Genomic DNA, 25,172 nt, shown 5'->3' with positions numbered 1-25,172 from the left:
AAAATACAAAATTTGCCTGAGTATTTGCTGAATTAAATATTCATACCTTTCTGCCAGAACCTCTGCCAACTGGAGGATGACATTCCACAGTCTGTCGTATTGTGCACAGCATAATTTCAACAAGTGCACTCTCCTGCCTGTCAGTCAGCACTGGGGAAAGAGACAATTACAGTGCGGGTTACTTTTTGACAAAAGAACATCAAGAAAACAGCTCTTCGACATAAACCACTTTCAGCTGCACTCAACTTGAATTGAATGCCATTTCTAGTGCTCTGTAACATTTCACAAGTTGCAGCATGGGTGCAATATGTGAAATAATATTACTGTTAAAGTCTTCTCCCTGCCCAAGGTCTATGCTAACCCATTCAAGACAGTGTGCTTGTATATTCCTGTCCATTCAATGGGATAATCGGCATCGGTGCAGCAAAAATATTCAACTGCTAGTAAAGCTGACATCTGAATACAGTGTCAAATCAAAAATGATCCAAATTCGATTTGAAGGATATTCTTCCTTAAGGCTCATCATAAATTAAAATATAATTCTTTAATAATGAATAATGTTGTTTATTCTTGGCAAAGCAAATCAGTTCAACACTACATTTTATCAGTAAAGAAAATGTTAGTATTTGATAACAATTTGTAGTAAAATAATTAGTCACATCAAAGGTTTGAACATCAAACTAAACCATCTCCAGCTCAAATTGGTTTGCAAAAAATCTGAAAATGCTGAAAATACACAGTTGTTCAAGTGACATATTTTAATAATGCATCTGCATGCTTTCATCAGAAATGGGAGAGATAAAAGTCATTTATTGTTGCAGAAAAATGGCAGGAGAATTGGAGAGGACAAAGGGGATGTTTGTGACAGGATCATACCCAGTCAAATGGGTTAACGGGGAAATTAAATGGTAATAATGCTCTTGTTTATATCTTGTTAACATTAACTCACATTCTCTATGGACCGAAGTCCCCAAACCTACTGAGCATTTCAAGAATGTTTTGGGTTTTTTTGCACTGTTTCCAGCTTTTAGATTTTCCATCAACTTTTATTTTATATAGTTTACTTTCTTGAAAATATCATATTCTCTCATATACATGAAATTATCCTACTCTTACATGAGTTGTCATAGGTAGATTTCAATGCTTTTTCACTTTACACATTCACTTCTCACTTTAAGGTAGGTGTAATAAAATTTAAACTATATTTCAATGTCCTTATAGATGGAGTAAGTTCACAGTTTTTCAAATATCACATCATTTGTGCCAACCCCTGTTAACAAATCTTATTTACATGATACAATTAACAATGCAAAATGTTATGGCACATTTCACAATACCATAGTAACACAAGTTGTATGGAAGTTATGCTCTAACTTTAAAATCTTGTTTAGATCTATATTGGAGTGCAGCACGCAGTTCTGATCACCAATTGTAGGAAAAATGTGATAGCACTAGACATAGTGCAGAGGAGATTCGCCAGGATGTTGCCTGGGATTGAGCATTTCTGTTTTGAGAAGAGACTGCAGATAGGAGGTCTGCTCTCTCTGGAGCGGGGAGGTTAAGAGGGAACATGATTCAGGTATGTCAAGTTATGTGGGGAAATGATAGGTTAGACTGCAGGAAACATTTCTCCGTATCAAGAGATAGTTAAAACTAGAGGACAGTTTCATGGTAAGGTTCAGAGGAGGTATGATGTGAATTATTTCATTCATAAATGGAAAGCATCTGGAAAGTTCTGCATGAGCGGCTGGACATACAAATATGCATCAGGAGCAACTGCTTCTTCACGCTGACCAGTGGGTACTTTCCTGTTAACCCCAGCATAGCCCGCAGAGCCCAAGCAACTCAAGTGCACATCTAAACTCATGTTGAATGCAGACAGCAACCCAATTTCATCCACTCTCATTGCCTTTACCACTTCAGACAGTGAGCTTTAGATCTGTGTCAACCTGAGCAGTGAACAATTTTCTCATCTACTTCAATTCTGCTCCCAATTACCTTATAAAAACAGAAAAAACACAAAATGCTGGAGAAGCTCAGCAGGTCAAACAGTGTCCTTTATGTAACAAAGGTGAAATACATAACCAATGTTTCAGGCTTGAGTCCTTCATCAAGATATGTGAGAATGCTGGCAGGCATCCGAGCAAAAGGGTAAGGGGTAAGCTAAGACAGAAGATGATAGGTAGTTGACGGGAGGGAGGGGGCAGCAGCAATGAGGAGGAGGAGGAGGAGAGAATTGGAAAGACAGGAATGGTTGGATGGGGAAGGGACCTTAAATAGACAACTTGCTTTACTGTCCACTCAACCAAAAGGGAAAAAAAAGACTTGCCTATTCATCCAAGGGAAGGTATGTCAGGGTTATTCTACTCAAAGCCAAATCGACATTTTGAAATTTCATAATGAAACATGATGCAATATCAATGTGAAACCTAGCTGCTGTGTACAGTTTACATGCACAGATCAAGCTACCCTGGGTATATCTTGAGTAAACCGCATCATATTTGATAAATGATAACAATTAAGAACCAGTGACCTTTTCAACATACTCCATTCATTATTTTTTTGCTGCTCAACTTTATATTCCTCTATTGTCATAAAGGACATTTAAATATAATGTTTACCTTCTTCCCCATTGAGTGGTTCTTCTAAAAGTAGACTAGCCATGCATTCCCAATCTTTGAGTAAATCAGGTGCACAATCCCACATGCTATCTACAAGGTAAGCAGCATGCTCGTGCAGCTGGCAATAAAAAAAAGTAAAATGATTAAATTCAATCAAGGAATTTCAATACATATTTTAAGCATCAAGAAAAATTTATTGAACCATCAAAAGCATGATCTTGAAGCATACCTAAACTCTTCTTTCATCCATGTCATTTAATTTTATTTGTAAATATATAGTGCCCTCCATTTTTGGGACAATTACCCTTTTTTTTTTCCTTTCTTTGCCCCCGTATGCTACATTTTTAAATTTGGAATCAAACAATTCAAATGTAATTAAAGTGCACATTCCAGATTTTATTCAAGGCTATTTGTAGACATTTTGGTTTGACCATGTAAAAATTAACAGCACTTTTTGATACAGTCAATTCATTTCAGGGAACCATAATCTTTGGGACATTTGGCTTCACTGGTGCTCGTGAGTACTCGGGTATGTTTAATTGCTTCATTGGTGCTTGCCGCTAAGCTTTTGATCACCTTTGGAGCCTGTAGCTACTATTGTTCAACACGAAGTCCACATTTGTGCTAATGAAAGTCAAACAAGAATAAAACAGTAAAGAAAATCACCCAAACCTTAGGCTTACCAAAATCAATGGTTTGAAAGATCATTAAGAAGAAAGTGTACTGGTGAGCTTAGTAATCGCAAAGGGACTGGTATCCAAGGAAGATCTCCCCTGCTGATGACGGACAATTCTCATCATAATGAAGAAAATCCCAACAAATCAGAAACACTCTTCAGGAGCCAGGTGTGGATACCCAATGTCTATTGTCAACAGTAGGCTTCACAAACTGAAATATCGAGGCTACATTACAAGATACAAACCATGGCAAAGATGGAATGCTTTGGATCTTGGGCAGTTCCTTAACATCTATTTTTTTTCTTAACATCTTCACACTTTTTTGTTGCCATCCAAAATTCTGAAAGCTCTTTTAAATACTAATGGGCAAACTGTAATCTGGCTATCCTTTCTGTGACCAACTGATGGTTTCCAGCATTCCTTTCGTGGTCTTCTGCGGACAGCAGTCATGTATGGTTTTCACTCATAGGTAACGCTAATTTTCCACAATAAATTAGCATATTTACCGCCAGAAAGGTTGTTCACACAGGCAGGGCGTTTACATTAAGTTGCGATGATTTCAGAGGCTGGACGTTTGAGGTGGGGGGATAGGTTGAATAAAAATTACTTCCAAATATAAGTGAGTTTTTAAAATGTTGAGCAAATATTCTCCATTTTCAGATGGAGAAACCCCTCCTCCCCAGTCCGCCCTGCCCCCATGGGCACCCTCTCTTACCTTTGGTGGAAAATTGACTCCCATCCCCAAGCACCAGGTGGGAGTGAAGCAGATTATGGCTGTCTTCCTTACCCACAATCCCCCACGCAGCTATAACCACTCTGTGTATCCCTAGCTCTGGCAGAGTGGTTTCAGCTGTGTGGGGATTTATGGGTAAGGAAAACAGCCATTGCTCCCACGTTGAGCCGTCGCCACGAGCCGGTGCGGCACTTCAGTGAACTTCAGGCTTGGTGCATATGGGGGGGGTGGGGGGGGAGGCGCGAAGAGAGAACAGACAGCCGGGGGCAGGGGACAAGGCGAGGCGGTCGTATAGTTGAGGACAGCCTGCAGTTCAGATTAGACTGCAGACTGGTCACAGAAATGTCTAGGGCTCCAACAGGAAAAATACCAGTGTGGAAATTAGCTTCTAATTTCCATCCTGACCTTTTTACACAACCTGCATCGGGGGAAATTTACACATATTTCCCGTTTCTCAGTGGCAGTGTAAAAGGCATAATTGACAGACTCACACCTGCCTCCTGAAGTGTTTCTGAACTGTCAGACATATGCTTGGGAGTTTTTTTTTTCTTTAAGATGTGAATTCTTCTGGTATCAGCACTGGAGGTCTTCCTTACATGTGAATTGTTTGTTAACATATTTAAAGATGTGGAGCAAAGGAAAAAAAGCATTGGAGGACACTGTTGTTGTCGGTATTGATGCTTTGCTACACAATGTTTGTAAAGATTAGGATTTCACTGTATGGAACTGAATTTGCACAAGAGTAATTTTGTAATAATAAATTTGAAACTTAAAACTAACTGGTGCACAAAGTTGGCAGATTTCCACCACCACAAAAATTAAAACATCTCTACAAGTAGTTTGAGAGAGAGGAAAGGAAAATCAAAGGGAATAATTTGGGCTCCCATTGACTTGCGTAAAACAGTAATTTCAAAGAACATGCCCTTCCTCTCCTGACTATACGGATGTCTGCTGACACTTAAGTGGACTGGACCCCCCTCCAATTACCCCTTCGCCACCAATTCCATATCAATCAATGCAAAAGATGGGATGGCATAATAAGATCTTTCTAAAATATATTTGAGATTAAAACAAGCAAACTACATAAAAGTGATCAACATACAGAAGAAGGTATTCCTTTCTTTATGGAATGGAATGTATGCACAGTTGAGAGCCTACCTCACTCTCTAGAAAGAAAAACACGAGAGTCTTGATAAGCTTGGCATTTGGACTTTGTCTTCCTTTTCTTTTCACTCCCACTTCATCAGAATCAGATTCTCGATGACTGAAAAGTCTTTAAATAAACACAACACGACTACGTTTTAAAATGTTTTTAATTTACTTCCATTATTGCCTATTTCCTCAGGTCTGCAACAATTACTATGGAACATCCTTATGGATGCAGCACACAGCAAAATCCACCTGATAAACTATTAAATCTGCTTCAAAATTACATACCTGCTATTCAGGTGGAGAAAAAAAAAAACACATGCTGATCATTTTCATTGACAATTCAAAGAATTTGCAATTCAGGCATATAGTAAAGACCAATACATTTCAGTGGGATTTAGGAACAGTATTTCTTAGTTTGGAAAAGACTAATCAGTGGCAGAAACTGAAAGTACAATGTCACTGTAAAACCTATGAGGCGCTTGAAAACTGGATGCAAGCAATAATTAATACAATGATCAGAGCAATGCCTTAACTTATTGCATGAGCACATTAAGTGTTTAAAAATACCTTCCTAATTTTCAAATCAGTTGGTCAGATTTTGAAAAAATTCAAAATAATATGAAATTGAAATCAAGTTTTTTCTCCCCAGAGAAATATTACTCCATTCAGCTAATCCAAAATTATATTTTGCAACATTAAGAATTCTTCAAATAGATGAGTTCCCTTTCTCATATCTAAAGTACAAGTTAACTCAAATCTAACTCTTAGAAAAATGTTGGATCCAAAACAATTTTTAACAATTATACAGTGTTAAAACTGGAAAATTGCTCTTATACTTCTCTCCTACAAAGTACAGTAAGAACTATAATACCAATGCAGCACTGAAAACTCCAAACTCAAGAGTTTTATTCATTCATAAGAAAATTGAGATTTCAATTTTGAGTCTGATTTGACAGTGTAAAATATTTATATGTAGTTAATGGATGCCTGCTAAATGAGAATTTAAATGGAAGTGTCAGAAAATTCTAAAAAAAATTTTGTCATTGAAGTACATGAAGAGTCCTGCAAATAAACATGAGAACACAAGAGAGCACAAGAAAATCATGGCAAGACAACTCGCTACTTCAAACCTGACCCACCATTCAATGTGATTGTGGATAAGCTGTTAAGACTTCAATTCCTCTCCTAAGCAGTTGAGATTCCTGTAGCCCTGATGTCATCCAAATTTTTGAAGATTCATCTGCCTCTCAAGATCTATCCTCCAAAATCCTCTGGAGAGAAGATTCTAGAGATTCACTGCCCTCCATATGAATAAATGTCAACACATTTCAATTTTAAATGTCTGCCTTCTCATCTTGCAACCACATCCCTTGTTTAAGCCTCTTTAACAAGTGTCTCCATATACAAAAGATCACCTTTCATTCCTTTAAACTCCAAAGAAAATAGATATAATCTTCTTAGATGCTCTAACCTTCTTAGATGTTCCTAATAAATCCTAATACAATAATCTGAGAAAATTATTCCCTCCCACGCAAGACAAAATTGATTTTAAACAAATAGGACAGTAACAGGCACTTTTGGCCCACATGCCGCCCAATTACACCTAATTGACCACGACCCCAGAACTTTCTGATCTTACTTTTTGTAAAGAAATTCCCCTGCAGCCACAGCAACTGGTCGATGAGCTGAATAAACCAAGTGATAAACGTTTTCACAGTCCTCAGAAGTCAGAACATCATCACTACCCCTGAAGTAAAAAAACAAAGTAAAATTATTTAATTTAGATCACTTCCATTTCAACTAAAACTGTTATCAACCCATCACTGTTCCCCAATTTCTTGCCATGTAACCTACACCAATTATATCTCATGCTCATTAAAGTCTATTACTTTTACTGCTTAAAAATGAGAAGTACTTGCAGATTCATTGCCAGAGTACATACATGGCATCACACACAACCTGAGATTCCTTTTTCCTGCAGATGTGGCAGAATTGCCACTAATTGGTAGTGCAAAAAAATAAACTGTACACAGTGTAAACATGTAAACAATCAAAGAACTGTAAAGAGACTGTGCAATACAGAGAGAACAAAAGAAAATCAATAAAGTACACAAGCAAGAGTCTTTAAATGAGTCCCTGAGTTTGTCGTTGAGGAGTCTGTCTGATGGTGAAAGGGTAGCAGCTGTTCTTGAACCTGGTGGTGCGAGTTTTGTGGCACTTATACCTTTCCTGATGACAGCAAAGATGCATTAGAAGGATCTTGAAAAAAATATCAAGGTGTTGATCACAAGTTTAAGGTCAAAAGTTTGGCATCACGTGTATAATTTAAATCAAATGTTTAAGACAAACATAACCAAGAGGTGAAAGGTAGCATTTTTGTTTCCTCTCTGCACCTCACTGCACTGATATAACATTGAAAAACATGGTTGCTCTAGTACCATCAGATCAACAGAGCAGCATAAGGACATCAAAAATCTGTAGTCCAATTACAGGAATGGGGCTTGAACACAAGTGCTGGTCTTAGGCTATGGCTGATGCTTACTATCAAATTATGTTTTGATTTCGGAAGCAACTTCTGGTGTATATCTAGGATTGATGAAGTAAACTGTATTTAGCATTAACAAATAATCAATTCTTGTTGTAGCATTACTCCCAGGGAAAGAGATTTTGTTCAATTGAAGCAGGCTTCCCTTGAATATATCTGGAATCAATGTTCTAGTGAATTAAAAAATTATGGCTTGAGTTAAGACTTACAATTGTAAAGAAAGTTTTTGGTACATTGGCCTTCAAAATTCAAAGTATTGAACAAAGTTATGTTGAAGTTGTGTGAGGCCAAACTTGGGAGTACTGTGTGCAGTTTTGGTCACCAAGCTATAGGAAAGATAAAGAGTGCAAAGAAAATTTACAAGCAGGCTTTTTCCACTTATGTTGGGTGAGACAAGAACAAGAGGACATGGGTGAAAAGTATAATGATTATGGGTGCATTAGGGGGAAATTCACTCAGTGGTGAGAGTTTGCAATGAATTACCAGCAGAGGTGCTGGAACCTTCAGTGCAATGAAGGTTTCACTGCATTGATGATTGGGGTGGCAGGTTTTTAAACAAAATTTAGCACACCAGGCATATACTCACAAGTACAAGAATAGCAAGTGATCTGAATGAATCATTAAAAATTCTAATTGGGCCTGGCAGGGCGATTGCAGGCAGCTGACCAAAGGTAATATTAGGGCCAGGGCAGCAGGTAGGGCTGGAACCTCGCATCCCAATCCAGGTAGGTTGAATCCTGATTTCTCTACATGCAATTTTCCTGTTCTCCATCAGATTGAAATTTCCCCAAAGATTTGCTCTCTTTCCCTAACAATCCAAAAATGTGCTGGTCAACAGGTTAATTGGTTACTTGAAGTTGCCTTCATGTAATTAACAGGAAGAGAATGGGATTGTTCCAAGAGCAGCATTGATTTGATAAGCCAAATAGCTCCCTTCTAGGTTGTGAGAAAGTATAAAAGTAGAACTATCAAAATGATGAAAGCAAAAATCTTGACGAATGGCTAAGCATGTGTGAGGCTAGCTCCTGCTTCTCTCAGATGCTTTTGAGTGCTCATATAAATAATAATTTTGAGATACAATATACAAGAAGAAAATACAAATGCACTGGATATTATAATGAGAGGTTATACTTTTAAAGGGAGTGTTGAAATATTCAATCTTTGACAAGAGAAAGAAGTGGATGATTAGAGTTCTAGTTTATTTGGTTAGATATCAAAGATATTCTGAAAGGTTAAAATGAGGAAACACAATAACGTTTTAAGGGAGTATAAACATCAGCATCCATTATGAAAAGTAAATAAATTCAAATTGAACTGAATAAAGAATCATTTATAAAAGTACTGTTATAGGATTTAAAATAAACATCCTGCAACATACAGAAGTGGCAATAAACAGTTTTTAATATCTGAATTGTCACATTTATGACTTGGGTGGCTGTGTACACAGCCGAAAGAAATACAATGGGTACAAAGCTGGTGCAATAACAATCCCCAGAATATTGCAGGATGAGAGGGGTGCTCATATTTTTGAACAGTAGGCAGAATTCCAGCCAACAGAAAAGCACCCCAAGGATTAAAATTAAGGTCTCCGATGAGAGAGAAAAGTACATTAAAGTATAGTTGTTAATAGAAAATGTTTTAATCTTCAGTGATACTGAGAAAACAGAAAATATGAATAGGCCAATACCACTTGCTATAGAATTGGAAAGATTCAAAGAACACGAACAATTTGAATAACAAAGGTAACTGTATTTAAATTACATGATCAGGTGCATCAGAACCAACTTGACCAGAATAAAGATAATTAAAGGTCATTTTCCTGAAGCATAAAAAGTGCAAACAATTTAAAATAAGCAATTTTAAGATCTCAAACATGAAGATAAAAGTAACTGTCAAGCCAAAAGATCTTACAGAACTGATTAGCAAAGCTGATCAAGTGAAAAGCGACTATTTCCACTTACTGCAGAACAAGAGTAAGTAGTTTTATTGCTTGTACAGCAACTTCATATTCTTTATCCAGCGTCATGGAAACAATTCTATCCTGAAAACAAACGACAATTCAGAATGTTCATGCAAAACATGGGAAAAAACAAAGAAAATTACATGCAACTTTTACTGCAATTCGTTAGAAAAATAAACCTTGGACAAAACTCAAGTTTGATTCAAACTAATCATGCCCTGGTTTCCAAAAGCTACATTGATATCACCAAAAACATGAATTAGTCAATACAGACCAACAGAGTTGATTATCACATGAAATAAATCACCATTCCACACTAGACTTCCCGTGATTCAATTAACAGCAAATTTGAAGATATTTTGTCTTGTACTGAAAGTGCCCCAACTCCAATACTGCTGTTAAATAGCATTTTCAGATAACAAATGCAAAATCTGTGACTCTTCCAACTATGCGAGAACTGCAAACAAATGACATTAAATTTTATCTTAAACTTTCCATTTTACTCTGGATATTGCAGGATGATCAGTCACCCACATCTGATCGGAGACAGGAACTCGTTATTTGGGGTAAAATTTGGACTCTGCCGTGTAATGGAAAAAATGTAACATGACCATACTTCACAGTTTACAAAGTTTGCACTGTTCAAATTTAATGGAACTGCATTGTTGAAGAGGACCAAGTAGCATTTGACAAGACTCCACTCAATAATATTTTGCAGCAGTTTAAGTACTGTGGTACTGCTCACAAGTAAGCTAAGTCCAACCTCAAATCAATGCTGATTTATGATGGTGTGCATGCAGAAAACATGACTGAATCCAATTATAATTGGAAAGATTTTTTATTCATTAATTTTTCAGCATTGCTGGCAATCATTGGGCCATCCTCGATCGCTCGAGTTGGTAATGATCCAGTGCCATCCTCATGCAATTATTCCAGAACTTGGATCCAGAGGTAGATAAGTATTTTTTACAAGTGAGGATAGTGAACGACCGAGGAAAATCAAAAGGTGCTGTGTGCACTGCAGCTCTTAGCCTCTTTTTTGGGGTTAGAAATTAGATTTATTTTTATTTATTCATTCAGCACGGTAAAAGGCTTTTTCAGCCCAATTACACCCAAATGAACACACACCCCAGTAGGTTTTGAACAGTGTAAGGAAACAGGAGCATCCGGAGAATCTCCTCAGACAGCACCAGATTTGGCACTGGAACTACGTTGTGCTAACCGCACCATTCAGTATTTGGCATATACTGTTGAAGTAACCTTTTCCTGAATGATATCAAGTCTTCCAAAGTTGCACTCATCCAGGTTCCAGTTAAATGAAAGCATTGAAGGGAGAGTAATGTTGTCCTGAAGCATATTAGTTAGCATTACCAGATACAATTCTGACTGAAAAAGATGCCAGGTAAATAGTGTACATTTTCACAACAGAATTATTGAGGGCATCCGTTTATATAGGTGCTGTAAACTGTAAAATTGAGACATGAGTGTAGCACCACGTACCAAGAGAGATAAGATATAGAAGTATGAGAGAATAAATCCAATTAGTTTCTGCAGGAAGAGTGCAGATTCAAATTTTACCTTAGACTCAGTAATAGTGCACCTTTAAATTTTTTTAACCCGTGTATGCACTTTGATAGAATTCTTTTTAAAAAAACTAACCTTGAAACGGCTTGTAAAGAGTTCAAGTTTAGGAATTAGCTCTCTGTTGTAATAGAGACCTTGCAAAGCAATTAAGCATTTGAGCCTTACTTCACCTTGCTGAAAAATAAAACAGATTCTTTAGCCTTTTAAAGTATTGATTGAGGGTGGGGAATTCAAGCAAATTTCTACATTTTATCTGCACTAAACACCCTGCGAAAATGAAGGATAATTTACCTTATCATGCATTGTCCATCCCACATACTTCAAATAGCTGTCATTTAAGAAGGCATCACTATACATTTTCATCCAAACTCCTATCTCTTCAATGCAGACAGCTCTTATCTCAGATATCGCATCACTTGGAGAAGGGGAAAACAAAAAATGATAAAATAATACATCTCTGCAGAGAATTGATCTTCCTGAAGCATTACATTTAAAACATAAAATTGAGAGACAAAAGAAGTGCTTCTTACCGGTATCGATGCACAAACACACCCTTAAAAATAGCATTCATCATATTTTCAATTTCATCCTGATTTTCTTGAAGCTGGGAAAGAATCGGGGGGTGGGGGGGTGGGGTAGAGAATGTTTGCAAATTTCATTAATCAGTATAATTTCCAGAATGAGGATAAAATTTCTGCTTTGCAAGGAAACTGATGTGTGGGCATAAAACACACCTCACAAATTGCATAAAAATTCATATTAATTTATAATAATTCATACTTATAACATTGATCACATAGCATAGGAGAGCAGATTTCTTAATCTAAATTACATTAGTTAAGCAGATGATCTTTGACAAGTTTTGTCAGCATGAAAAACGACTGCCTTTAAAAAAAACTCATTCAAGATCAACTAAAATTTAAATACTCCCAACTCCTCATCTGGGATTTGAACTGAAATTGTTCGTTTAGGTCTACAGAATTTCAACACTACCATATCAAGAACTTAAACGCCACAAAGATCTCCTTGTTTTGTAGGAAACAAAAAATTAAGCTAAAAACGCGGTAAATTCAATTGTGTTTCTTAATGAAAGAAAAATAAAATTTACCCTATGTCGCCATATTAATATTTGACTAACCTCTTTCCTCTTCTGTAATAGGAGCTCTAATCTGTCATTAGCTCTTTTGCCGATAATTTTATTCCTTTCAGTTTCATATTGCCGTTGCGTATTATCCATGTTGATACTTAGATTTAATGCCACATTTACTAGTGCAGTCATCAGCTTCATAGCTACGTTGGTAAAGATATGGAGAGTATGAATTTAGCTATTAATACAAGTTTCATTGTTAGTCACACCCAAAACATGCATAACTGAAAACAGAGAAAATGCATAAGCTATTAAGCTTCACAAAAACTCCAACAACAAAAATAGTAAAAACATTCAACACTGCACAAACCATACTCATGGTCATAAGCAGGCATTTGAACAAATATGGTACTACTGCTTGTACTTCAGCTGAAGACTAACTCTTAGCATAAAACAAGTGATTCATCCATCAATAGGAATCAAATCTCAAAATGCACCAATGTTGAAAATAGTGAAGGTAATTCACCAGATTGGTGCTGGTGAGATCTCATGTTTGGGACTGACAGAATTACAAGGATAATAAATGGGAGCAAATATTCTGCACTTCTGAAGTCCTGATTAGAATGAGTTAAAAACAAGTTTTATTTCAATGCAGAAAAAAAACATTCGATCCCACAATAGATAAGTCTTGAAATTTTCAAGTCGTGGCACAGCTGAAATTTGCCTGAAGTACATACAAACATTTTGAACCCGGATTTATTTTCTCAATTGTTTTTATTTTTCATCTTATAGCAAGCAGAAACATGATGCACAGGCAAAGCTAGTTCCTATTAAGATTAGCCAGACACAGAGCCAAGATGCGTGTCTGCTTATGAGGAAGACGCTAAATCAAGACATAGGCAACAAGTGACCGTTCCAACAAATGGGCAACTGAAGCTGTGACACAATCGCATAAGCAATGAAGTAATAATTTGATAAAGATGTTTTAACATATTCAGATGCAAATGTAAAAATAATGCTTGAGCAACAATGTAGAATTGTTCCAACAGCAAACATTTAAGCCAATTATTTCACATTATATCTGTACATTGATGAAAATTACCCCAGAGCTTTTCAGATGGGCAAGAATCAAAGACAATTAAACATTTTACTATGATCCAGTATCAGAGCACCAGAGGGCTACCTTCTGAGCCTTTTACTCAACTTGCTTTACCCTCTGACTGTGTGACTCGGTATGACACCACCACCATCTGCAAACCTACTCATGATACCATGAGAGTGGCTTGTATTTTAAAAAAGTGAGGAGTGAGCATACAAGAGGAAGATTGAAAAGTTGACCAAATGGTGCACCAACCTTGCACTCTATAGGCACTTTCAAATTGCAGCACCTCCTGGTGGTCCTCCTGGGACCCCGGAGAGATTACTAGGTCATGTATGCCTCCTGCACCTTTCAAATAGCAGTTTAACCTTCCTGTTAAATCACCATCCCGGCAATTTTGAGGGATCCCGCCCCTGCGATGACGTGGTTATTGACACCTGTTCCTTGTGTTCTTTCTGCTCCCTTTCTATTTAAAGTTCCAAAGTAACCGGGTAAGTAATTTCCCCTTTCAAATAGGCAGAGGAGGACACCGGGTTAAGTTTTACTGGGTTCCTTGAAGGACTTGGACCTGGGTTGATTTTGACCAGGCTTGCCTGGTTCAGCCCTTTCAAATAGCCCTGTACCTGAGTCTTCAAGATGGGAGGGGGAGGGGGGTGGGGGAGAAAATGTCACTGTATATGTGTGAAAAGGAAAAAGTGTGTATCATGGCTAATGTGATTTATGGTGTGAAAAATAAAATTTTTTTAAAAATATAGTAAATTGCTTGGTTATCCCCATTTTACAAGGCAATTTGAAAGGGCCTCTCCAAAACCAAGGAGTTGATTGTTGACTTCAGGAAAGGAAAACCAGATGTGAACAATCCAGTGATCATTGGGGGATCTGAAGCCCTGGCAAATTTCTACAGATGTGAGGTGGAAAGTGTGCTGACCGGCTGCATCGTGGTCTGGTATGGGGATACCAAATAACTCTGAGAATAAAGCCCTGAAAAGGAAGTGGACACAGCCCAGGACATCACAGGCAAAACCTTTACCACCATCGAGAACATCTGCAGGGAACACTGCCGTCAGAGAGCAGCAGCAATCATTAAGGATCTATAACACCCAGCACACATTCTGTTCTCGCTGCTATTATCAAGAATGAGGTATAGGTGCCACAAGAATCCCACCACCAGATTCAGAAACAACTGCTATCCTTCCACATCCGACTCCTCTTCAACAAACTCAATCAAGGATCTTACTTTTGCATTTTTCCCCCTCTGCATTGCACAGTTGTTTACATTTCTTTATTTGTTTACACATTCACATTATGTGCAGTTTTGGTTTGCACAACCAACAAGTGGTAATTCTACCTAGTCCGCAGGAAAAAGAATCTCAGGGTCGAATGTGATGTCATGTATGTCATCTGACAATAAATCTGAAATTCACCATGCCCTCCCTCAACAACATCTGCAGATGCATAATTTAAAGCATATTTAAGAGATACATCAGAGTGAGGAAGCTGTTCTGCACATGAATAGAACGAACTACAGAAAGTAGCGAATTCAGCACAGAACATGATAAACTTCACACCCCTCCAAGGACTCAGTCTACATCTCTTGCTGCCAAAGAAAGGCAGTGAGTATATTGAAGGACCCATTATACCATGGACACACTCTCCTTCTTCCTCCCATTGTGGTAAAGTCTTAAGAGTGTGAAAATATGCAGGGACAAGCTCAAAGACAGTATATCCCCTCAGCCACCATTGGACTCCTGAATGAACCCCTTAAATGTGCGATCATGCTACCCTTGCTTGGTGCCAACTGATTGTCTTTTCCATTGAATTCCACACTCTGCAAATTCTGCTTTATTTCTGCTGTACATTATGCTACAAACAACCTGTTGATCTGTTACAGAATTATTTTTACAATACAGGACACTTTGTGACAAAAAAAAAACTTAAATTCTCCATATTTTGAAGTGAATATCCTACCTGCCAATGTGCTGGTGTGCCTGAATGCTCTAACTTGAGAGTCTGACAATCCAGTCAGCAGGGAGATAACAGTATCCATCATGTATTCATCATATATAATACTGTACTGACATTGCCGTACAAGTACAGAAATGAATTCACAGAAACTGGACTTGAATTTCTTCCATTGTGGACCAGGCATTGTAAGAGGGTAATCACCACTGTCCTTGAGTAGGGGGGAAAAAAACACACCAGTAAAAACAATGCAGGCACACAATTTCAAAGAAATTATAACAAATTGGTCTATAAATCTCGGTTGTCAATTTCAAATGAATGCATAAACTTTTAATCACTTAAAAACATTATAAATTCTGACAAAATTATAAATCAATTTTTGTACAATACCACCGTGAGTCAAAACAGGATTGCTACAGCATCTGACACTAAACCTACTGCAAGACCTCACAACCCCCTTAGATGTAGCCTTGCTTTATTCATTTGATCGTTTAGAACTTAAAAAACAAAGTGCTATTTAACAAAATTAAATTGTAAGTGATGCCTGCTGTTTAATATCTGAACAGTGCTTTGATTTTTTTTCATTGCTTGATCTGTCTGCAATATTGCAAATTTTTTGTGCAAGTGACTTTGTAATTTTGGCAGCAATTCAGGTCGCTAATGGTAATCAATTGGCTAACTGTTCATCTTATTTTATGCTTACTTTTGACTGAACTGTCTCTTTGAAGCATGAGCCAAGTATTCTGACACGTGCAGGAAAAAGTTTCAGAAGCAATGAGTGATCAGTTCAGACAACAGATTGTGGACCTGAAACTTGAATCATGTATAACCCTGTGGACAGAGACTTAGCTCAATCTAAATTTTTTGCTTTTTGAAGTTTTTTTTCTAAATTACCTCATCAAATTCTTCTGTCATTTTACGAATTATTTCAGAATTCTGCATGTGACGAAACATCTCAGCAGTAACAACGCCTGCAAAACAATGTCAGAGGAACACAAAAATGAAGAAAAAAAAACAATGGAATAAATTACATTTGCTATACATGCAATTTGGATCAACTGATAGACAGATTGTACTTTATCTATTGTTGGATCGAAAATCGCTGATTTCTTTGGGGAGTCAAGGTCTGTAGATTGGCAGGGAAAAAGTCAGTGAAGCATTTTCCCCCAATTCTTTACTTCAGGCCAATGCTTTCCAGTATTTCCAAGTCTATCATTCATATTTTTTCACTGTTATATACTTCAAATTTTTATAATTTGTTAAATGTCTGAATCAGGAATTAAAATTTTGCCCAGTTTTGCATGTGTTCAACTATGGAGTCTCACATCAACATTGCATTGTCAGAAACTCAGATGTTATCGATAATTCCTCTCCTGACAAAGGGTCTGGATGGTGTGCAGGAATCACAGGCAGCAATTTTAAATGACAGGCCAGAAACAACACCATCTTCTCCAATAAAAATAAGCCCCTTTTCCACTGGCATCCGAGTTAATTGACTGTGCAGTGTCCCAGTATAAGAAGCACTTTCTGTCATTTCCACTAGGCCACCCTTAATTGGGACACCATCTCCAGGGATGATGTCCACTTTCCACTGATTTTATCAGCATGCCGGCATCAGCAAATGCCAAGGATATGAGTAGGGGTAGAGGTGGTTAATTCTTGTGACAGGGAGCCAGTGGAAAAGGGGCTATAATGAAGTGAAAGAACAATTTTATGGAATGTTACAGAATATCTTTATGCTTTTTTTTTTAAAAACACTTTTCTCTGACCTGGTATTTTTACAATTGCACTTGCCAAATTGACGAAGACTAAGGTTCCCCCCAGAGTTGGCAAGAAACAAATTGTCATGGTTGACAACATTTTAAAATAAAGGCAGTCTACCCACTACTTTGAGCAGGAACAATTTTGCTTAAATTTTAGTAACTCTTTAAATACAAAATTTTACTGGAGAAGTGATATGAAGTCAATATCATCTCATTTGCATCTTTTCTTATTATTTCAGTGCCACAAAGAATTGATTTGCTTCAGTAAATGACTCAGATAAACAGGTCTTGGCAGCATCTCAGAGTTGCAGTATGCAATGACGAAACAAACAGCTGCAATCTTAGAAGTTATATTTCGGATGCCTTTCTGACATCATAGAATACAAATGAATTGTTTGGAAGCAAATAAATTTGGTAAATTCCAGAACAGTCCCATCTATCCTTCATGAGAATAATGTATGGTTCTGAGTTCGGTCATCAATGTTACAATAAACAAGTTTGAAATGATTTTTAAAAACCGCTGATTCTTCAAGTACTGCGAGAAAAACCAATGTTTTGGATAGTTTTGATATATTTTCCATCCTTCAAAGGTGAAATGCTGTTTGATGTCCAAGAATCAATTGTTCTGATACTTGCCTTCTGTGTGCAATTCCATCTTTTGAGTACAAAACAAAATGCTCCAAAAAAAAAACTTGTCTTAAAAATGTCCCCCTAATTTTGAAGAGCATGTTGAAAACAAATTACATAATTCCTTCAAAAGTAAGGTAGGGAAAAAATATGAATTAAACATAACCACCAAAGTTCACTGCTGAGTTCAACATTTCATTGAATTGGTTGGGTGAATGAATTTCTGGACACTGCTGGGATAAAATTCCATCAACATCAATGGAAAAATTAAAAAATGATACTCTGACACAATCCAAATCAACAGATTCAAATCTCATTTCACTTTCAAAATGAAGACAACCCACCTTTACAGCCTGAACACTGAATGAAAAAATTTATGAGATCAAGAAGTGCTATATCCCGGTCATGTTTGTAGGATTCAATCCAGTCATCCACAACAGACTACAAAAACAAAACAGATATTAAATATTATATATCAATTTAACTTGATGACAATTAATATTGATAGCCTGTGAAGCAATTTCTCCTTCAGTCTGGAATTTAAGACGTAATTTTAAGATTGCCAAGCATTTAAAAAAAATTAAGAATGGAAGACAGTATATGAGGACATTTGGGGAGGGAGATGGGAGGGAGAGAAGATTTTGGCAAGCACTGGAAAAAAGAAAACAGAGAGAGGGAAGGAAGTGGCATCGAACTTAAATTTAGATACACAGCATGTTAACAAGCCCCAGCAGCCCAAATCATCCAATTAATCTACAACCCTCTTATATTTGAAATGTGGGAGGAAACTGGAACACCCAGAGGAAATCCACGCAGAGACAGGGTAAAGGTACAAACTCCTTACAAACAACACTGGATTCAAACCCAAATTGCTTGCACTGAAATGGAATTTCACAAATCACTGAGAAAGGAAGACAGGGTGGTCCACGGGTGATTAAAGATAGGGGCTGAGCTAATGAAGAAACAGGGGAATAATGTGAAGCTGACATTGGTATGTAATGAGGGGATAATTTTGCAGAATGAGATAGTCAAAAGGACTTAGGAATGTATACACCTTCTATAAACAATAGGTTTGTAAACATGGCCTCCTATGAACACATCAGTTTAGTTTCAGCACAGCGAATGACAAGGCAGGTCACAAAATTAACTGGTTCACAGCTGATTAAGTGATATAACCTTCATTATCATTTTTGTATGCTGCTATTGCTTCATTAGTTTGCCAATTCCAAAAATGAATTGGAAATAGCTAATCCCAGATTGGAAGCTTCCTGCAGTTTGTTTCTTCCCTTCCGCTCACTGTGAGTGGGAAGTAAAACTGACATTCCGCAGCTGTCTTTATGGAGGATAGTACTTCTTGTTTGCTCTGACAAATCAAATGAAAAACTGGTAGTTCGGTTCTAAATGTTTCACAAGCTCAAGTCAGTTTTCCACAATTCACTCAACCAATTTTATTTTCAATCAATTTTTACCTGCATTGCACTTTTGCCCAGTTTTACAACTTCGAATAGCATCATGTTTTCCACTCCCCCATTCTGTTGGTGATGCCCATTCATCCGGTTCATGCCTGTTGCAGATTTTGCACCATTTCCACTTTTTCCTTTCTCTCCAAGGGCTTTTTTAATTTTCTTCCCTGACTGGAAGTAAAAAGACCTTTATTCAAACATATTAGTGATATAAAAATGTAGGAAAACTACATTGAACATTTGCATGAAGAGGAAAAAAAAGAACCCCAGTGAATTTAAATGATCATTTGGTTTATACAAAAAGCTAAGCATAACTCAAGTTGGTGATAAATAGTAATTCATACTAGTATTTTAATTAAATTGTTTTCTCAAAAACTAATTGACAAGATGCATCAACCAAGTCGGCTACTTTTCCAGGCCACCTATTATATTTTGGAAAATGAGAAAGTCTCATAAGTAAGATGAACTCAACCCCCAGGATTTAGAAATTTTACCATAAACCATGGGTAACTACATTACAGAAGGGATAAGGCAAAAGATCAGGGCATTGTTTTTGGGGCTATGAAGAAATGTTAACTCTTTGTTCCACTCAATTAAGTATCGTCAGCAAACTTCGATATGCTCAACTTTGTCTCCTCCTCCAAATAATGTATATTGTGAAGTTATGGGCTGAGCACCAATCGCTGCAGCTAATCATTCCATTAATTGTCAAGCAGAGAAACACCCATTCATCCCAACTCTGTCTTTTTTTTTTATATATAAATATTTTATTTAATATAAAAACACTTAGCAAACATATCACAAACTTGATATTTCAAACTTAATCCAAATGCATATGGTATTTTGTAAAAAAGAAAACTATCTTTAATTGGTAACAAATCCATGCTCATACATTATACATAACTCTGGCCATCCTTATCTTACAAGGTCTTTTGTGCGGCACCTTATGGAAAGCCTTCTGGAAATCCCAAGTATACCATATCCAGCTGTTCTCCTCTATTCACTAGGCTCATTATTTCCTCAAAGAACTCAAGTAAATTAGTTTAACACATTCTGCCCATCCTGAATCCGTACAACGTCTGCCTGATGGAACAAATTTCTACCAAGATTTGTTTATTCCTTAAATAATAGTTTCAAGCATTTTTCAATCTCACTGGCGTACAGTTAACTGCCTTTTACCTACCCCCTTTCTCAAAATTGTGGTCTTGCATTTGCTCTCTCTGGAACCTGTCCAGTCTCCAGAAAATTTGAATAAATTGTGACAAATGTATTTGCTTTAACTTGCACCATTTAATTCAGTGCCATGGAAAACATTTCATCAGAACTAGGGACTTAACAACCTTTACACTAATAAATTTTCACAGCATACTTCTTTATGCAATTATTGAGGACCTCACCTCCCATCTCCCTCTTCATGTGATAAAGAAATCAGAGGAGGATGCAAAAGAGATTCCCAAGATACTGCCCAGATTGGAGCACTTCAGTGGTAAGGAGAGAATGAACAGGGTAGATTTGTTTTCCCTGGAGCAGAGGAGGTACCCAAGAGGTATAGGGGACAAAGAGGATCAAGAGCAAGAATATTTTTCCCATGGTTTGCCTGAAACAAGTGGGTACAAATTTAAAGTGAGGCAAAGAGGAGAATTCTTTTTTCTCAAGACTGGCTGGAATCTGCTGCTGAGATACTGGTGCAGATATTCTCACATTTAAATAGTGCCCAGACCTAGATATTAATTGTCAAGGCACAGAAGTTGGTGCAAGTAATGGTACCGGAAAAAATGGGTGCAACTGTCAGTGTAGACAGTGGGTCTAATGGCTTGTTCCTGTGTTGTAAGATTCTGACTCCAAACACAAATTTCTCAAAAGAAAATTTCAAGCATCTACACTTTTTTTTTGGATCAGGTAACAAAGACAGATAATGAGGAAAAAAGTTGTGTGTATATCAGAGCTGGGCTTCCAAGTGGCATTTGATAAAGTGACGGAAAAAGACCCTGATGGGAGTTATATACAGGCTTCCAAACAGTAGCGAGGACGTGGTTGTCACATTTGTGGCCCGAAATGTGAAGTTAATAAAACATTAAACACAAGTTTATCAGGTAAACTTCTGAGTGTCTTTATTCTCCGGTTTCCTTTGTTCTCCTGCTTGTGTTCTTATCTCTCTCTCATACCACGTGACTTCCGGTACATCTCATACATATTCATTATCATGACATCCCTCCTTTAATCAGAAATAAACTTTACCTTCACTTACCAATATCCCTCGGAAACATACAAACATCATAACTAATGGTAATACTATAACTCAACTACATAAAATTTACTTCCTACAGCACTCATACATGCACTTTATGATATAAGATTAAAATACTGTCCCAAAGTTCTTATTAAAATTATGGCACAAAGTCTTCGTATCGTTTGGGCACTTTCCGGTTTCGTTTCGGCCTGCCTGCGATATTGTCGTCGCTTCTCGGTTGTTCACTCTCGGCATCGGAAATACTGCTCGCCACGGCTTCGGGTGTTTCTGGCGCTCTAGTCACTTCATCAGGAGCGCTGGTAACTGCCTCTGGAACATCATCAGGTCTCTCAGTTTCAGCATCTCGTATTGGCCTTTCAACCACTTCGCTCGATGTATCTCTGGACTGGTACCTTTTTACACCTGATACATTTCTCTTATACAGTACTCCAGTCGGAGACTTGACTGTCACCATACTGCCGCTTCTGGATACGACAGTATAGGGTTGATGGTAATAAGATGTGTCTAGCTTACCACCAGTTTCATGCCTCACTAGAACATTATCTCCTGGCATGATGTCTGAGTACTTGGCTCCACGTTTCGAATCTGTGTACAGCTTTGCTGCACCTTTCTTTTCAGCATCGTGGTCCCTCATCTCCTGGTCGACTCGGATTTCCTTTATTTCTGGCATTTTGGTGCGGATTTTTCTCCCAAAAAATGCTTCTGCAGGACTTTTTCCAGTAGTTGTATGTGGCGTTGCTCGATAGACAGCCACATAAGATAGCAATGCTTCTCGCCAATTTTGTCCTTCTGCATGTGCAATCCTCAATCGTTTTTCAATGGACTGATTTTGTCTCTCTACTTCTCCATTGGCTTGCGGCCATTTCGGAGTTACTTTATGATGGTGGATACCTGTGGTCCTCATGTATTCCGCAAATGTCTCTGAAATGAATTGTGGACCATTGTCAGAATAAAATGTAACAGGTAATCCATATCTTGCGAATATCTCTGCTAATGCTTGTCTTGTTTTTTCAGTGGTTGTGGACTTCAACACCACGTACTCATAGTATCTACTGTAGTAATCTATCACTACCATAATTGATTCACCCGTCGGTAAAGGTCCAAGAAAATCAACAGCTACGTCGATCCATGGTCCTGTCGGAAGTTGCGTACTCCGGATCGGTTCTGGCGGATTACTCCTACTTGTGATTTGACATCCGTGACAAGTTTTAACAAATTTCTCTGCGTCTTTATCACAACCTGGCCACCATACCTTGGTCCTGAGGTTTTGCTTGGTACCAACAATACCTAGGTGTCCTTCATGCGCTAAGGATACGATCCTCGGTCTCAATCTTTGCGGTATCACCAATCTGCAACCTCTTAATACACACTGTCCGATGCAACAAAGTTCGTCTCTAATGGGAATGTAAGCCTTGTGAGTACACCTGTCCCATTGTCCACTCTGTATGCATTCTCTTACTTCCCTGAGTTCTGGATCACGTTCGGATTCTCTCTCGACTTCCTTCGTAGTCACAGCTTTCGGTGTTGCCTGAATAGCTACGAAGCGTACAAAGCTCTCTGTTTCTGTTCCAAATTCTGACTTGGAATGTGGACCTCCATCCTTCAGCAATCTGGACAGCGGATCAGCAATGTTTGCTTTCCCTGCTATGTGGATTACTTTATATTTGTAGGGTTGTAGTCTGAGTACCCATCTCTCTATTCTGGCACATGGTTTGGATCTAGGTGCATAGATCACCTCTAATGGCTTATGATCTGTGATGAGTTCAAATTCAATGCCGTATAAATATGCATGGAACCTCTCACAGGCCCATACAAGTCCGAGTGCTTCTTTCTCTGTCTGAGAGTATCTTCTTTCCACATCTGATAACGATCTGCTGGCATAGGCAATGATTCTTGGTCCTCCATCATGCATCTGGACCAACACAGCTCCTAAACCAATTGGGCTGGCATCCGCTATGACTTTGGTTGATGCCGCCGGATCGTAATATCCAAGAGTTTTTGCATCTGTCAGGCTTTGCTTCAGCGCTGTGAACGCTTTCTTCTGCTCAGATCCAAAATGAAATGGTACACCTTTCCTGGTTAGTTTCCTTAGAGGTTCTGCCACTGTAGCGAAATTAGGAATGAACTTTGCACAAAAATTGACCAATCCCAGGAAACTCCTCACCTCTGTTGCATTCTGAGGTGCACGTGCCTCTGCAATAGCTTTCACCTTGGCCTCTGCAGGGTTTAGTCCTTTCCGTGTAAGTCTGTGTCCCATGAAGTCCATTTCTGACACACCGAACTGGCACTTGTTTCCATTCACGGTAAGGCCTGCCTCCTGTAGTCTAGATAGTACACGCCTCAACCATTTGTCATGCTCTTCCTTCGTTGGTGCATGGACTATGATGTCGTCAGAAATGTTGGCCACTCCAGGAATGCCTTGAATCACTCGATGGATTTCATACTGTAGATCTCATATGGTAGATCTCCGAAGCTGCATTAATTCCAAATGATAGTCTCTTGTAACGATACAATCCACAGTGAGTCACAAATGTAGTTACATCTCGGGAACCTGGATCCAGCTCTAATTGATGATAGCCCCATTTCAGTTAGTTCTTGAAGTATTTCCTCCACTGTTGGTATAGGGTGTCATTCTCTAATTATAGCTTCATTGGCCATTCTCATGTCAACACATAGTCTTATGTCACCCTTTGGTTTGGGCACAATCACTACGGGACTGACCCATTGTGTCGAATGTTCCACCAGTTCAATAATGTCTTGTTCAATCAATTGTTTAATTTTGGCTTCGACTTTCCCACGAAGTCAAAACGGAGTTTGGCGCATTGGTTGTGCCTTGGGTTTGACCGTTTCATCTACCGCTAGCTTCAATTGTCGACCTTTCAGCTTTCCTACTCCTTGGAAGACTGCGGGGAATTCTTGCTTCATATCCTCGTATGACTGAATTGAATTGACACAAGCTCCAATATGAAGTATTGCCAGGTCTTGCTCTGTGCTTCTACTCAGCAATGGTTCTCCCCTCTCTTCTATGACCATAAACTCTGCTTCAGTGTACTTATCTCCAGCTTCAACAGTTGCAGTAAAACATCCAATGGTTTGCAATGGCTTTGTTGCTGTGTATGGATACAGTTTCTTGGAACACTTCTTTGAGGTACAGATAATCTTTTTCCTTTTCAACTTCTCCCATAAATGTTGATCAATCACATTACTGTCACTGCCTGAGTCTACAATGACCTGCACTGTCACTCCACCAATGATCACTGGGACCTTCTCATGATGTCCTTCATTCAACGTAAATTGGTAACAACTCTGTTCCTCCTGGGTATCATCATCGTCACCGTCTATCTGGCGAATGGTATCTTTCTTTCCAGGACACTTTCCTTTCCTCCAGACTTTGCCTTTGGAAGTTGTATTCTTCCTCTTCTGGTCTGCATTGGACTTGCTTTTGCACTTCTTTGCAAAGTGGTCCTTACCTCCACACTTTCTGCAAACTTTGCCTTTGGCCGGGCAATATGGGTCTTTTCCAAAGTGACCTCGGTTTCCACATCGATAACACTCCACGTCCTGTGTCAACGTATATCTTGGCTGATTATGGCGATGTGAGAGCCTCTTAATTTGCTGGCTTGAGTTGTCTTTCAGGGTCATGGTATG

The 25,172-nt window shown here is 38.2% G+C and overlaps 1 protein-coding gene across 5 annotated transcripts in view; it reads right to left on the bottom strand.

Moving 5' to 3' along the window:
• Positions 1 to 25,172, bottom strand: part of stag2b (STAG2 cohesin complex component b) — a 133,326-nt gene that overhangs the window by 45,918 nt on the left and 62,236 nt on the right. For 4 of the 5 annotated variants that reach the window (XM_069892924.1, XM_069892921.1, XM_069892922.1 and 1 more), the window contains exons 4-16: positions 19,280 to 19,444; positions 18,155 to 18,251; positions 16,315 to 16,391; positions 15,427 to 15,631; positions 12,411 to 12,562; positions 11,803 to 11,876; positions 11,564 to 11,687; positions 11,348 to 11,446; positions 9,690 to 9,769; positions 6,823 to 6,930; positions 5,190 to 5,304; positions 2,622 to 2,739; positions 47 to 150 (exon numbers count right to left, since the gene is read on the bottom strand). In XM_069892924.1, the coding sequence (XP_069749025.1) occupies positions 47 to 150; positions 2,622 to 2,739; positions 5,190 to 5,304; positions 6,823 to 6,930; positions 9,690 to 9,769; positions 11,348 to 11,446; positions 11,564 to 11,687; positions 11,803 to 11,876; positions 12,411 to 12,562; positions 15,427 to 15,631; positions 16,315 to 16,391; positions 18,155 to 18,251; positions 19,280 to 19,444 (1,518 nt within the window). The remainder of the gene's footprint in view (positions 1 to 46; positions 151 to 2,621; positions 2,740 to 5,189; positions 5,305 to 6,822; positions 6,931 to 9,689; positions 9,770 to 11,347; positions 11,447 to 11,563; positions 11,688 to 11,802; positions 11,877 to 12,410; positions 12,563 to 15,426; positions 15,632 to 16,314; positions 16,392 to 18,154; positions 18,252 to 19,279; positions 19,445 to 25,172) is intronic. The other variant, XM_069892925.1, reaches the window with a different exon arrangement.

The sequence above is a fragment of the Narcine bancroftii genome, chromosome 8, assembly GCF_036971445.1.
Source record: "Narcine bancroftii isolate sNarBan1 chromosome 8, sNarBan1.hap1, whole genome shotgun sequence".
In the NCBI taxonomy this organism is placed as follows: domain Eukaryota; kingdom Metazoa; phylum Chordata; class Chondrichthyes; order Torpediniformes; family Narcinidae; genus Narcine; species Narcine bancroftii.
Note: the sequence above shows the minus strand (reverse complement) of the source record. Positions and strands in the feature narration are given on the sequence as shown.